The sequence below is a fragment of the Microcaecilia unicolor genome, chromosome 5 (genome assembly GCF_901765095.1).
Source record: "Microcaecilia unicolor chromosome 5, aMicUni1.1, whole genome shotgun sequence".
In the NCBI taxonomy this organism is placed as follows: domain Eukaryota; kingdom Metazoa; phylum Chordata; class Amphibia; order Gymnophiona; family Siphonopidae; genus Microcaecilia; species Microcaecilia unicolor.
Window position 1 is genome coordinate 50,778,677 of NC_044035.1, and position 15,396 is coordinate 50,794,072.

At 44.5% G+C, this 15,396-nt stretch overlaps 1 protein-coding gene across 1 annotated transcript in view; it reads right to left on the minus strand.

The window, feature by feature from the left end:
* SLIT1 (slit guidance ligand 1) overlaps positions 1-15,396 on the minus strand; it is a 584,144-nt gene that overhangs the window by 152,140 nt on the left and 416,608 nt on the right. Inside the window, exons 13-15 of the mRNA XM_030202872.1 lie at positions 14,291-14,434; positions 10,370-10,533; positions 5,873-5,896 (exon numbers count right to left, since the gene is read on the minus strand). Of these exons, the coding sequence (XP_030058732.1) occupies positions 5,873-5,896; positions 10,370-10,533; positions 14,291-14,434 (332 nt within the window). The remainder of the gene's footprint in view (positions 1-5,872; positions 5,897-10,369; positions 10,534-14,290; positions 14,435-15,396) is intronic.

The following is a 15,396-nucleotide window of genomic DNA, read 5'->3' on the forward strand; positions in this document are numbered from 1 at the left end:
CTGTGTGTGACCACCACCTGCTGAGATAGAGAACATACTGAGGAGTTTCCGGCAGCACATGACCACATATAGGGAGGCAAAAGTTTGCTCTCTATCTCCACCTGCTGGTAGATGGACACAACCCACCAGTCTATGGATTGATCAGCTTGATGATATGGAATGGAGGGTTAAGTGACTTGCCCAGAGTCACAAGGCGCTGCCTGTGCCGGGAATCGAACTCAGTTCCTCAGTTCCCCAGGACCAAAGTCCACCACCCTAACCACTAGGCCACTCCTCTGGAGCAGTTCTTTTGCTGAAACCAGAACTTTTACTGTCCTTCAATTGATGAGGGTACACTTTCCAACATTTCAACACCAATCGACCATGTGTGTTCCCATTTGCTACCACTATCACATGCTGTGTCTTGGCCTGTTGCCTAATGATCAATGGAAAGAGCAAGAGGAGCTGCAGCAGGGAGGGAGGGAGGGAGGTGCTAGATCCAGAGGGCAGTAGGTGACAGGCAATACCATACAACAAACTCATATTTTGGAAATTCTATGGCACTTATGGATCCCTCTATTCTATATATAGATACAGCTACATGTAGATATAGCATAGGCTGTTCAAATGCCTATGCTATATCTGTCTGTATATACTATATACGAAAATTATTATATCTCTCTTTCTCTTTCTAGGTAACTACATGATATTAGTGATAACAACATTAATTTTAATCAAAGAAATATTTCTATGGCATCACACTGAGCAAACTGCCACAGACTATTTCCACAGAAAATATTCTCTTTACGAAGATTACCCCTCTGATATTCAGAAACCATTTAACCGGCCAGGAATGGCTCCTGGCCAGTAAATTGGTACTTAACCGGCTATCTGGCAATATTCAGCGGAGGATAGCTGATTATTCCTCGCCGAATATTCCCGGTTAGTGGTTAGCCGGTTTTATCGCACGATGCAACTGGCTATCTGCTGATATTCAGTGCATCACTGGCTAAGTGCGGCAGCCAAATCAAGTCACATTCACAGCAGGAATATCTTTGGCCGATTTACACATAACCAGCCAGCACTGCATATCAGCTTGGCCGGTTAAGTTTAAACTGGCCAAAAAAGAACCAGCTATTCAATGCCAGTCACTGGGAATGGACCAGCATTGAATATTCAGGCTGACCACGGGACTTAGCCAGGCTCCATTCCATGGTCTGACTATCGGGCCGTAAGTGAGAAGGACATAGAGCACACTCAGTTGGAAATTGCTTCCATTTTTGAGTTAAAGGCAGGCCCAGTAGTTTAAAAAGCTACATATAGCCACTAGAGGGTGGAGTTTCCTCAAGCTTGCTAAAACTGTCCCCCCCACACCCCCATCTAGAGGAGGCAGCATACCTACATTACCAATAGGACAACTGTAGGACAGGGGCCAGTGAAAGTGTAAGTGGTTTTCAGGACTTAGGTTGTGGAATGTTTTCTTTCAGATGGAGTTATGGATTCCCAAAAGCAGGAGAACCAGAAGACTATTCCTAGGAAAGAAGGAACCGAACCCCTAGCATGAAAGAAGGCTACACATAAGAAAAGTTCAGAATACAGCAGAAATGGATTGGGAAACTGAAATTCTGCCATTTTTCCTGTTTCATCATCAGAAGGATAATCGTAGAATGATGACTATATGCATTAATTTAATGAATAATTGATTTACTTTCATCATTGCAAAAAGAACGTCTTTTTTATACGACTTGCGCCATAATAGAGAACATGATGATACACTAAGGTTGTATTAAGGCCTTTATTACAGTAGAAAATACATTGTTTTTGTAACAAGATTTCAATAAAAGTTATTATTATTAGCATTTGTAAAGCGTTACCAGACGCACGCAGCGCTGAACACCTGACACAGACAGAGACAGTCCCTGCTCAATAGAGCTTACAATCTAAAAATACAGACAGACAAGACAATTAAGGGCGAGGGAAGTACTGGGTGAGAAAGGAACAAGGGGAGGGCAATTGAGTAGTGGCTAGGAGCCAAAAGCAGTGGTGAAAAGGTGGGTTTTCAGCATAGATTTGAAGACAGGTAGAGATGGAGCTAGACGTACAGGCTCAGGAAGTCTATTCCAGGCAAGTTGTATTCTTGGTTAAAGAACTAATTATAGAGACCCCTAAGGTTCTGCCCTGTTTAGATGACAGAAATCTCTGGATGCTCTATGAGAGTACTGTACTGTGACCTTTTTGTGACACCTACTTTTTCCAGAACATGTGAGGATTGTCTACACCAATGGTGGGAAGATACCTCGCTTTAGAGGGAAATCTGAACTGCCAATAAATACCCCTGGTGAATCAGAAGAGCAAAGGGCCAAGATAGGACCAAGGTATGTACCAAGAGAAAATTAAAACATACATGATAAATAAAATGGTATTAGAAGCTTCATTAACATACAGTATAACTGTCTTAAAAGACCCAATATGGGACCTTGCCTGCATCAAGGGTTATAAAAAGTTTAATATATAAAATCGCCATAAAGAATTTGCGTGTATCCGGAGATTTTCCAACTTTATGGAAGCAATAAAGCAGATCATAAAATACACTGGCATATTTTAGGATGCAAGCTTTAGACATAAGAATTTAATTGTATTTCTATTTATTAATCTACTTTACTTTTATTTCCTCTTGGTACATCCCTTGATCCTGTCCTTGCTCTTTGCTCTTCTGATTCACCTCTGTGACTTGCGGAAGTTATATTCCCCTCTACTTTTGCTGTTAATAATTACTCCATTTTTCTGTCTTTGTCTAAAGCAGCCATTGTACCACAAGAGAGAAATAAGGATCCAAAGCTAATCCAGCCTTTAAATCAGCACAACAGGCAGTGATGAGAAATTTAGGCCACTGCACTACAGAATTACTTAGGAGAATTTATGAAGCTGAACTACTGAATATTAAGAAGAAAAGAGTACTATTGTTCTTGGAAAGAGAAAAGGGGACACAATGGATGACCCTGTGGCTGACAAGGAGAGCTAGGTTTTACAGGAGTGCAGTACCTGCAATCACATCTGAGTCCAGACTCCAGCTCCTTAAGGTATTCATAGGGAAGAGAAGGACACAGAGGGTTTCTACAGGTTTCTACAAATACAAGGGAGAGTCCCTGAGGAAGTGAAGTACTTAGTCTTATTCTATGTTTACACTCTGCCAATTGATTACATTTTTCTTCTGTTGTCCTGCCACGTTGAGGTTTTATGGGGCTGGAGAAGGATAGAGATGGTAACAGAGAAAAGGTTGGAAATTACAGGCCAGTAAGCCATACCTCAGTGTTTGGAAAAGTAATGGAGATGCTGCTGAAGAAAGAATAGTGAACGTTAAAGAATCCAATGGGTTGCAAGATCCAAGGCAACATGAGTTTATCAAAGGAAGATCGTACCAAACAAACCTGATTGATTTCTTTGACTGAGAGGCCAGAGAACTAGATCAAGGATATGCACTGGATATAATCTACTTGGATTTCAGCAAAGACTTTGATATAGTTCCTCATAATAGGCTCATGAACAATCTGAACAGCAAGGAGATGGGTCCCAAGGTGGTAAACTGGATTAGAAATTGGCAGACTGACAGGGGGTGGTGGTAAATAGAATTCACTTGGAAGAAAGAAAGAAAGATACGTAGTGGAGTATCTCAGGGATTTTTCCTGGGTAGGGTTGTCAACTTTTAGAAAGAGAAAAATCTTGACGTTTCCTCTCACAGACCTTGCCCCACCCCTTGCTGCTCTCCCAGCCCTGCCCTTCCAAACTAACTCTGCACCAGTAGTGTTGACAACTCAAAGCAAAAAAAAAAAAAAAAAGCTACTTGAATGTTCTCCGGTCTCCATCCTATCTTAAATAAAACAGAGATAGTGCTGTCCAATTTATGCTTTACGTTTATTATGAGTACTTGATAAACCGCCTTATCTGATAGGCAAATCAAGGCAGTTTACATAACCAAAATCAAAGAAAAGAAAGAAAGGAACATCAGTTTTGAGTATACAGGACAGAACTAGCCAGCCATGCTAACCAAAGGGGAGGTAACATACAAGGAGCTATCCAAGAGAGCAGCATAAGTAAGGAGAATTACTTTTTTCTTCATACAAATTCTGAAAACAAACCATATCTCAAGAAGTAGGTTGAGTATTCTAACAATTTCACCTCCAATATACTATAATGTAATCCTTCAAAAGGACAGCTGCATATAACAATTCTGAATCTTTGACGCATTGCTCTTATGAGCAGTGGTGTACCAAGGGTGGGGCGGTGGGGGTGGTCCGCCCCGGGTGCACGCTGCTGGAGGGGTGCAGAGAGCAGTCGCGTGCCTGTCGGCTCTGCTGATTCCCTGCGGAGCCGAGAGCCGCGCAGCTGCCCCCAGCAGCTAAGAATGCACCCGGGGGGGGGGGGAGGGGGAGGTTTGATGTGCCGGGGAGGGGTGTCATTGTGCCACGGTGCTGCACCTGGGAGGGGGGGGGTGTGCATTGGCGATCTGCCCCGGGTGGCAGCCGACCTAGGATCGTCACTGCTTATGAGGTTTAAGGTAAAAACCATATGTTCTAAAAACACAAGCTTACTCAAACTTTACACTTTAAGTAATTAACAAAAATAACTCATCAAATTCAGAAAGACGGTATTCAGTTCTTTGGAAGCTATAAATCACCACCACTGCACAATTCTTCTAAAACTTGAAATTGTGCTGCTCTGTAAAACACTCTAGGAAAAACAAATCTGCTGTGAGACTCAGAAAAGACCTGTACAAGCAGTACGGGCCCAATATTCAATAATCCTCTACTATTTTCTTTGAATACATTTTGGAAAATAAATAATACATCAAATGTTGGGTGAGTTTTTCAATGATTTCACCTCTGATATACTACTCTTGTAAGAATTAGAGTGAAGTTGAGGCCACTTCAAAAACTCATAATGTCTCATCCGGAAACACAGGGGCCCTTTTACTAAGCAGAGCTAAAGAGTGGCCAACACCATCCCCAGTGCAGGCCTTTCCCGCACGCTGAGGCCATTTTTAGCATGGCTGTAAAATGGCCCCATTTTCCATTCTTGCTATTAATGGCCATGTCTTACCCTAAACAAATGCATAGAAGGGTGTGATTTCCATGGAGAAGTAGGCACAACTCTAGCCATCTTACTGGGCAGACTAGGTGGACCATACCGGTCTATATGTGCCATCATTTGCAATGTTACTATTTTAAAAACCTTTAAGAAAATTTCTGGTTCAGAAAACAATGTGCACAAAACTTGTGGAAACGGGTGTGAGAGGATCTAAGAAGCCAACAACCTCCCAGCTAAGCTGGTCCCAACCTAGGACCCCAGTCAGGTCTATAGCCAGTTTAAGCGGTATATAAAACTTAATAAACTATAACCCTAACCATAAACCTGAGAAAGCCACTCTTGCCTCTCTGAAGATGTACCCCGTGTTTCCTGTACAGCAAAAATGAGAGGAAGCCCAGACTGGTAGGGGATACAATTTTCTCTCTTCCTGACCTTTTTCCTGAGAAATTGGCAGTTACAGAAAGAAAAGTGAAAGTGAAAGCACTCCAGACCCAGAACTGGACGCTGGATACACGTTATTCTGCCATGTCTGGGCCTAGTTGTAAATCATGGGAAAGCATATTATTATAGCTGAACAGCCGTAATGACGAACCCAGACACTGAAATACACAAAAGCATAAACTTAAACATTCCCATAGGCACCAGCTCTAATCACTCATACGCAAGCTCTCTCACACAACACTGACAGATGCACGGACATGAACATTGAGATTTATGAGGGCACACTTATGCTCATTCACAGAATCTGAGCACCTATCCAAAATGAGCTAGCTGAGTATTTTTAATAGAATTTTCTCTGGTTTCTTACCTGGAATAAAATACTGTTCTTTAGCTGTGGAGAAAAAAACAAACAAACAAAGTTTATTCAACTAACAGCAGACAACAGTGGGAAAGAAAAAATTTATTGCAGAATCATGAATCATCATATTTTCTGAGCTATGGCTTTAGAACTTGTTTCTACTCCTCTGCGAGGAGAACCGGAGGGTGCTTTCAGTTTAGAATCATATCTGCCCCAGAGTAAACTGTGTGTGCTCCCCTTGAACAGAGAGCATAAGCTGAGTTAAGACTGCTATAGCTCTCTTGAGTATTTTACAAAAGCGCAAGGAGATTTGGAACAAAGCGTCCATCTCTCTACAACCCATGCTCAAGGCAATGCTACAATCCAGGAACAACAGGCACTTTGCTGCCACTAGAGCTGTACACTGAAAACATTTTCATTTCATTTGGTGTTAAAGGGGCGATCAAGGAGGACAAAGCCGTAGCGGAGAAATTAAATGAATTCTTTGCTTCGGTCTTCACCGAGGAGGATTTGGGGGAGACACCGGTGCCGGAAAGAATATTTGAAGCGGGGGAGTCGGAGAAACTAAACAAATTCTCTGTAACCTTGGAGGATGTAATGGGTCAGTTCAGCAAGCTGAAGAGTAGTAAATCACCGGGACCTGATGGTATTCATCCCAGAGTATTAATAGAACTAAAAAATGAACTTGCGGAGCTACTGTTAGAAATATGCAATCTGTCCCTAAAATCGAGTGTAGTACCGGAAGACTGGAGGGTAGCCAATGTTACTCCGATTTTTAAGAAGGGTTCCAGAGGAGATCCGGGAAATTATAGACCGGTGAGTCTGACGTCGGTGCCGGGCAAGATGGTGGAGGCTATTATTAAGAATAAAATTGCAGAGCATATACAAAAACATGGACTGATGAGACAAAGTCAGCACGGATTTAGTGAAGGGAAGTCTTGCCTCACCAATCTAATGCATTTTTTTGAGGGGGTAAGCAAACATGTGGACAATGGGGAGCCGGTTGATATTGTATATCTGGATTTTCAGAAGGCGTTTGACAAAGTGCCGCACGAAAGACTCCTGAAGAAATTGCAGAGTCATGGAATCGGAGGTAGGGTATTATTATGGATTAAGAACTGGTTGAAAGATAGGAAGCAGAGAGTAGGATTGCGTGGCCAGTATTCTCAGTGGAGGAGGGTAGTTAGTGGGGTCCCGCAGGGGTCTGTGCTGGGTCCTTTGCTTTTTAATGTATTTATAAATGACCTAGAGATGGGAATAACTAGTGAGGTAATTAAATTCGCCGATGACACAAAATTATTCAGGGTCGTCAAGTCGCAGGAGGAATGTGAACGATTACAGGAGGACCTTGCGAGACTGGGAGAATGGGCGTGCAAGTGGCAGATGAAGTTCAATGTTGACAAGTGCAAAGTGATGCATGTGGGTAAGAGGAACCCGAATTATACAGTGGGGGAAATAAGTATTTGATCCCTTGCTGATTTTGTAAGTTTGCCCACTGACAAAGACATGAGCAGCCCATAATTGAAGGGTAGGTTATTGGTAACAGTGAGAGATAGCACATCACAAATTAAATCCGGAAAATCACATTGTGGAAAGTATATGAATTTATTTGCATTCTGCAGAGGGAAATAAGTATTTGATCCCTCTGGCAAACAAGACCTAATACTTGGTGGCAAAACCCTTGTTGGCAAGCACAGCGGTCAGACGTCTTCTGTAGTTGATGATGAGGTTTGCACACATGTCAGGAGGAATTTTGGTCCACTCCTCTTTGCAGATCATCTCTAAATCATTAAGAGTTCTGGGCTGTCGCTTGGCAACTCGCAGCTTCAGCTCCCTCCATAAGTTTTCAATGGGATTAAGGTCTGGTGACTGGCTAGGCCACTCCATGACCCTAATGTGCTTCTTCCTGAGCCACTCCTTTGTTGCCTTGGCTGTATGTTTTGGGTCATTGTCGTGCTGGAAGACCCAGCCACGACCCATTTTTAAGGCCCTGGCGGAGGGAAGGAGGTTGTCACTCAGAATTGTACGGTACATGGCCCCATCCATTCTCCCATTGATGCGGTGAAGTAGTCCTGTGCCCTTAGCAGAGAAACACCCCCAAAACATAACATTTCCACCTCCATGCTTGACAGTGGGGACGGTGTTCTTTGGGTCATAGGCAGCATTTCTCTTCCTCCAAACACGGCGAGTTGAGTTCATGCCAAAGAGCTCAATTTTTGTCTCATCTGACCACAGCACCTTCTCCCAATCACTCTCGGCATCATCCAGGTGTTCACTGGCAAACTTCAGACGGGCCGTCACATGTGCCTTCCGGAGCAGGGGGACCTTGCGGGCACTGCAGGATTGCAATCCGTTATGTCGTAATGTGTTACCAATGGTTTTCGTGGTGACAGTGGTCCCAGCTGCCTTGAGATCATTGACAAGTTCCCCCCTTGTAGTTGTAGGCTGATTTCTAACCTTCCTCATGATCAAGGATACCCCACGAGGTGAGATTTTGCGTGGAGCCCCAGATCTTTGTCGATTGACAGTCATTTTGTACTTCTTCCATTTTCTTACTATGGCACCAACAGTTGTCTCCTTCTCGCCCAGCGTCTTACTGATGGTTTTGTAGCCCATTCCAGCCTTGTGCAGGTGTATGATCTTGTCCCTGACATCCTTAGACAGCTCCTTGCTCTTGGCCATTTTGTAGAGGTTAGAGTCTGACTGATTCACTGAGTCTGTGGACAGGTGTCTTTCATACAGGTGACCATTGCCGACAGCTGTCTGTCATGCAGGTAACGAGTTGATTTGGAGCATCTACCTGGTCTGTAGGGGCCAGATCTCTTACTGGTTGGTGGGGGATCAAATACTTATTTCCCTCTGCAGAATGCAAATAAATTCATATACTTTCCACAATGTGATTTTCCGGATTTAATTTGTGATGTGCTATCTCTCACTGTTACCAATAACCTACCCTTCAATTATGGGCTGCTCATGTCTTTGTCAGTGGGCAAACTTACAAAATCAGCAAGGGATCAAATACTTATTTCCCCCACTGTAGCTACGTCTTGCAAGGTTCCGCGTTAGGAGTTACGGATCAAGAAAGGGATCTGGGTGTCGTCGTCGATGATACGCTGAAACCTTCTGCTCAGTGTGCTGCTGCGGCTAGGAAAGCGAATAGAATGTTGGGTGTTATTAGGAAGGGTATGGAGTCCAGGTGTGCGGATGTTATAATGCCGTTGTATCGCTCCATGGTGCGACCGCACCTGGAGTATTGTGTTCAGTACTGGTCTCCGTATCTCAAAAAAGATATAGTAGAATTGGAAAAGGTACAGCGAAGGGCGACGAAAATGATAGTGGGGATGGGACGACTTTCCTATGAAGAGAGGCTGAGAAGGCTAGGGCTTTTCAGCTTGGAGAAGAGACGGCTGAGGGGAGATATGATAGAAGTGTATAAAATAATGAGTGGAATGGATCGGGTGGATGTGAAGCGACTGTTCACGCTATCCAAAAATACTAGGACTAGAGGGCATGAGTTGAAGCTACAGTGTGGTAAATTTAAAACGAATCGGAGAAATTTTTCTTCACCCAACGTGTAATTAGACTCTGGAATTCGTTGCCGGAGAACGTGGTACGGGCGGTTAGCTTGACGGAGTTTAAAAAGGGGTTAGATAGATTCCTAAAGGACAAGTCCATAGACCGCTATTAAATGGACTTGGAAAAATTCCGCATTTTTAGGTATAACTTGTCTGGAATGTTTTTACGTTTGGGGAGCGTGCCAGGTGCCCTTGACCTGGATTGGCCACTGTCGGTGACAGGATGCTGGGCTAGATGGACCTTTGGTCTTTCCCAGTATGGCACTACTTATGTACTTATGTACTTATGTTTTTGTTTATTGAAAATGAAACAAAAAAAGAAAGAAAACAAAAATAAACAAAATTAAAGTAAAAATTATGTTGGACCTACTCCCCCACCTTTAAAGTTTTAAAAAGAAGCCCCTCCCCCCGCATCTTACTCCATCTGTGGAATCTACATAGGAGAAAAAAAGTCCCTCAGGCCCTCCTGCTCCATCTAAAGACACACTACAAACTGACACTCACCAACCAATCTGAGGCCAGTGTTATTTTAAATCATAGCACCAACAGGACAGGAGCAAATTAATTTAGACCTTTCAGATGGCATAAGATGCTGAGAAGGATCCAGTGTTATATGGAGGGGTTCTGACAGGAGTTGGAGGAGGAGCTGTGGGCAAGCCGGGGAAAGGGGGGGGGGGGGGTCTTCTTCATAAAACATTTCTGGCAGGAAGAGACATTTGGCCCCGAACTATATTTCTTTTATTTTTCTTTTAAATGAAAACTGATCCTTAGATTCCACTGCCTGGCCCCTGTGAGCTCTAGTATTTCCACCTGTGCAAATAAACCCACTTAGACTGCTCTGCCTGGCTGTGCTTGTTGTCTGCAAGAAAAGGCTTGCTGGGGGGAGGGGGACGGGGGCGGTAGGAATGCTTCTGTTGCCAGACAGGTTTACCTGAACACCGGAATTTTTTGCTTTTAATCTGGCCAATGCGTTTGTTGGCGAGGCGACGTGGACTGGCACAACGAGCTCCACTGGTCTCGATTGGGTTGGCTCGCAGGAAGTCCGCCAGCCACTTCAGGTTACAATCACAGATGAACGGATTCTGAGCTAAGTGCCTTCACACAAGAAAACAAGAAAGGGTGGGAAAACATTTACATACTGAACTTAAATACAGTACAGAAATGCAGTGCCGTAGCGAGGGCGACTGACACCCGGGGCGGGTTGCCGCTGCACACCCCCCCTCGGTGCACGCACCCCCCGGAGCGCATTCTTACACGCATTGAGAAGCGAGGGGCGGGCGGGAGAGCCGATCCGCCCGAGTGCACGTCCGGGGCAGAGACAGCAGGGAACCAGCGAAGCTGACACCCCCCCCAGCGGCGTGCACCCGGGGCGGACCGCCATACCGCCCCCCCCTTCCTACGCCACTGCAGAAATGAGTGACAGAAAGAGGAGGGTGGGAAAAAGCTTGCTGCAAAGACGGATATATATATCCAAGAGGAACCTTTAATTCGGATGCTCAAAATCTATCTCGAAAAGCAGCAGATTGAGGGGTGTAGATATCAACGTGGGCTGAGGGAGGTGGAATGATGACATTGGGTTAGTGGCAGTCCTGCACCTCTCATACATCCCCCAATGTGCCTCTTTTCAATGCAGATAGAAAGATACATTTTATGAAAGCATGGGGGTAATTCTTTAGCGGGGTGCCTCCAATTAGGTGTCTCGGTACTCATTCTAGGCGTGTATTCTATAACACCTGGGTGCCCAGGTGACATTATAAAATATTGGCATAACCTGGTATCGCACATCTAACATTTATGTACTTGGCAGGGGCGTAGCTAGGTGGGGCCATGGGGGCATGGGCCCCCGCAGATTTAGACCTGGCTCCCCGGCTTTCACCCCCGCCCCGCTGCCGCCAACCCTCCCCTACTGCCGCTGTCAGGTACCTTTGCTGGTGGGGGTCCGCAACCCCCACCAGCCGAAGTCCTCTTCAGCGCTGGTCTCCGGTGCGTTGCTGATCTGGATTCTGTTTCTGTGAGTCAGGACTCACAGAAACAGAATCCAGATCAGTGAAAGCGCCGGACTCGGAGACCAGCGCTGAAGGGGCCTTCAGCTGGCCAGGGTTGGGGACCCCCACCAGCAAAGGTACCTGGTGGTGACAGGGGAGGGTTGGCGGTGGCGGAGGGAGGGGGGTGAAAAGGGATGGGGGGGGGGGGGAGTGGCGGAGGGGTGGCGGCACCGGGGGAGGCTAAAATGTGCCCCTCACCTCGGGCTCTGGACCCCCCCTCCCGCCGAAGTCTGGCTACGCCCCTGGTACTTGGAGTTACTTCAGCCATAGACCTGGTGTAACTGCGGCTGGAAAACATGTAGTTTACAGTATACCATGAGTTACGGGTGTAAATGGGAGCACAACCCAGTTTTTGCCCATGCTCCACTCACCCTCTTGCAGTTATGCGCACCCTTAAAAAACAAACAAAAAGAGGGAAAAACCAAACAACCCAATGACCAAAATGCCACAACAAAGGCTGAGAATGACAAATACGGTGAACCAGGAGAAATAACCTTTATTAAACACACACAGTAGTGCTTGCTTGTAGATAAAGCACAAAACGGTTACAATGAAAACACTGCAATCGCATATTAGAGAGTAAGCCGAAGATGCTCTGCGTTTTGTATACAGAGGTTTTAGCATCTGTGGTGTACTCAAACGCCTCGTTCAGGAGCCAGACTCCCGATGAAGGCATGTCATGAAGTGTTTTCATTGCGTCTGTTTTGTGTTTTATCTACAGGCAAGTGTTAATGTGTGTGTTTAATAAAGGACTTGGGGGTCCTTTTACTAAGGTGTGCCGAAAAGTGGCCTGCGCTAGTGTAGATGCGTTTACTGGATGCACGCAAGAACATTTTTCAGTGCACCTGCAAAAAAGGCCTTTTTTTTAAAGATTTTGGCGGAAAATGGACATGAAGCAAAATAAAAATTGGCACACGTACATTTTGGGCCTCAGACCACCCATTCACTTAGCAGTAAGGTTTCACGCGTTAACCAGGTGGTAATCGTCAGTCAGCGCGCGTACAATGCCGATTACCGCCCAGTTAGCGCCGTGTGCCGGAAAATAAAATATATTTTCCAGCACATGTAGTGGATACACATAAAAAATGAAATTACCGCCCGGGCCACGTGGTAGTTTCGAATTGGCATGCATTGGGCGTGCGTAGGCGTAGCTTAGTAAAAGGGCCCCTTGGCTATTTATCCTGGTTCACCTTATTGGTCATGCCCAGCCTTTTCTGTGGCACCCTTGTGGAACAGTACTAAGAGCACTTACATGTATAACTGCTAATTTTCTCTGCATTTATGCACAAGAGGGACAAGTAACCACAGGCTCTTAGTTACAGAATTGCTTTCTATGTGTACTTTCAGCTGGCTAAAAACCCACATAGCTGCATACAGCTGGTATAAATGGGTGAAGGGCCCATTTTACCCATGCAACAGTCATGCAGTCTTTAAAAATTTACCCCTACATAAGACATTTGAACTATCCGATCCAAGAAAGAGTGGACTACCTAGACTACCTTCTAGCAGTTCACAACCCAATTCTCAGTGACCAGCTGGACGGGCTAATTTTCTAGCTATCCACAAGACATTGTAAGTTTTATGTTAAACTGTACCTGCTGTACACCGCCTTGGGTGAATCTCTTCATAAAGGCGGTTAATAAATCCCAATAAATAAATACATATCCACATACAATGGAAGCAATGTAGGCAAATCTCTCTCATGCATATTTACTGTGGATATCTAGAAAACCCAATTGCTCAAGTGGTGCCCATGGACCGGACTGAGAACTAGAGTAAAGAAGAGGTTTTTCTCCTAGACTATGCCTGATGGGAGGATAAACTGAGCCCCCCCCCCCAAAAAAACCCCCTTATATAGAATAGTAGCGCAAAGCCACTTTGGCGTGCTGAAACTTAAGTGTGACAGCTTACTCCAGGCCAATGGCAGGTATAAGCTGGCATACCTAAGTGCGCATTACAATGCATGCATCTGATACTATTTATATAGGTGTGCACATTGCTAGGTGGAATGCTTATGATACGCTCGTGATCCATTCACTGGTGCTGCCCATTTGCTGTTATGCACCATCCCCCGAAATCTATACAGCGTAACCGAAACTGCATGCGCAAATCTAGTCATATACTGGACTTGCATGTGCAATTTTTAACCAGCCAATCAGTGCCAATAATTGCTACTTAACAAGCAATTATTGATGCTAATTGGCATTAATTATAATTTACAGCCACAACTTGATAAGCATATTCTGTAAATTTTAATGCATGCTGTCAAAAGGGGGTGTGGCTATGGACGTTCTACGTGTAGGGTTGTAGAATACACCTGTTCCTTGCCTAACTTAGGTGTCGGTATTTACACCATGTTTTACTTGGTGTAAGAGGATGCGCCTAGAGTTAGGGGCAGGCATGGCTGCAAGGCATATTTTATAAACCTGCTAGGTATATTCTATAAACCGCGCCTAAATCTAGGCACGGTTTACCCAATACGCCTAGACGTAAATATTTTCAACACAGATTTTTCTGGCATCATGTATAGAATCTACTCCCATGTGACTAGTGCACCAATTTTATAGAAGAGCGCCTAGTGCAAACACGCTTAAATGTCAATTTGTGATGTCATTCGTGCACGTACATGCGCCTACTCCATAAGTTAGTGGGTGCAACTGGTGTCTAAATGTAGGTGCCCTTTATAGAATTGACCTTAAAGCCTGCATGAGGAGCAGTGGCATTCCCTCTCTTTCTATGGCTCATTGCATTCATCTTCCTTTGTACCTGCCTCCCATTTTTTGCCCAGTCAGAAAGGGAAAACCTACAGTGTCTGGATGGCTCGGAGGGAAGTAAATGTTCCTTTTGCTAGACTCTGGATCTTGTTGTCATACAGGGAGAGCAGAGACAGGTTCTGCAGGTCCTGGAAGGCATCAGCCCGCACACAGTTTATTTTGTTGGCATTCAGAAGCCTGTTGGACGTTGGCAAGACACAAACAGAGGGGAGAAGGGAAGATGGAAAGAAAGTAAGGAAGCAAAATGAAAAGAAAATCAACTATTACCAACATAATCTGTGGTGAAAGTTATTTACCACAACACAACATAATATTACAATAAAGTTGTTATTATTATTATTACTACTGTAAGAATGATTCTAATTCATAGCACCACATTTCTGTATATATCAGATAGCTTCCCTGGTTCTCACCTTGCTGCCAATTTAAGTGCCCCAATGCCATGCGCTTAGTGCCACTTCTATAATGGCTTCTAGTTGTCAAGATTCCATTATAGAATACTACCATCAGCCGGCACTGGTGCACCTATAGTTAGGCACCAACAATTAAGTTGTAACTGTTGACACCTAATTGTGCCCCGAAGTGCACGTAACATAATATTCTATAAAATTATGTGAATATTCCAGAGACACACCCATGACTCGCCCATATTCCATCCATGTTTATGCCGTCATACTTACACATTAATGGGCTTATTTTAGACATCTAAAATTTGTGGTTTAGACATCTTAAAATACTGATTTTATAAAACCAGAATATGGACGTCTAACATAGTAACATAGTAAATGACGGCAGATAAAGACCCATACAGTCCATCTAGTCTGCCCGAAAAGATAAACTCATTACATAAGGTATAAGGTGATACAACATATGTATGCCTGACCCTGATTTGTCTATGCCATTTTCAGGGTATAGACCGTAGAAGTCTGTCCGGCACTGTCCTTGTTCTAAATCTTCTGAAGTTTTCATAGAAGCCCTTGAAAAGCTTCATTCCAGCCCAACCAAATCTATCCAGCCACAATCAGGACACAGACCGTAGAAGTCCGCCCATTGCTGGCTTTGCCTCCCAATTACTAGTGTTGCCACCTAGTCTCTGCTAAGCTTCTTTGAACTGACTCATATGGCAAAGGGGCATGGTC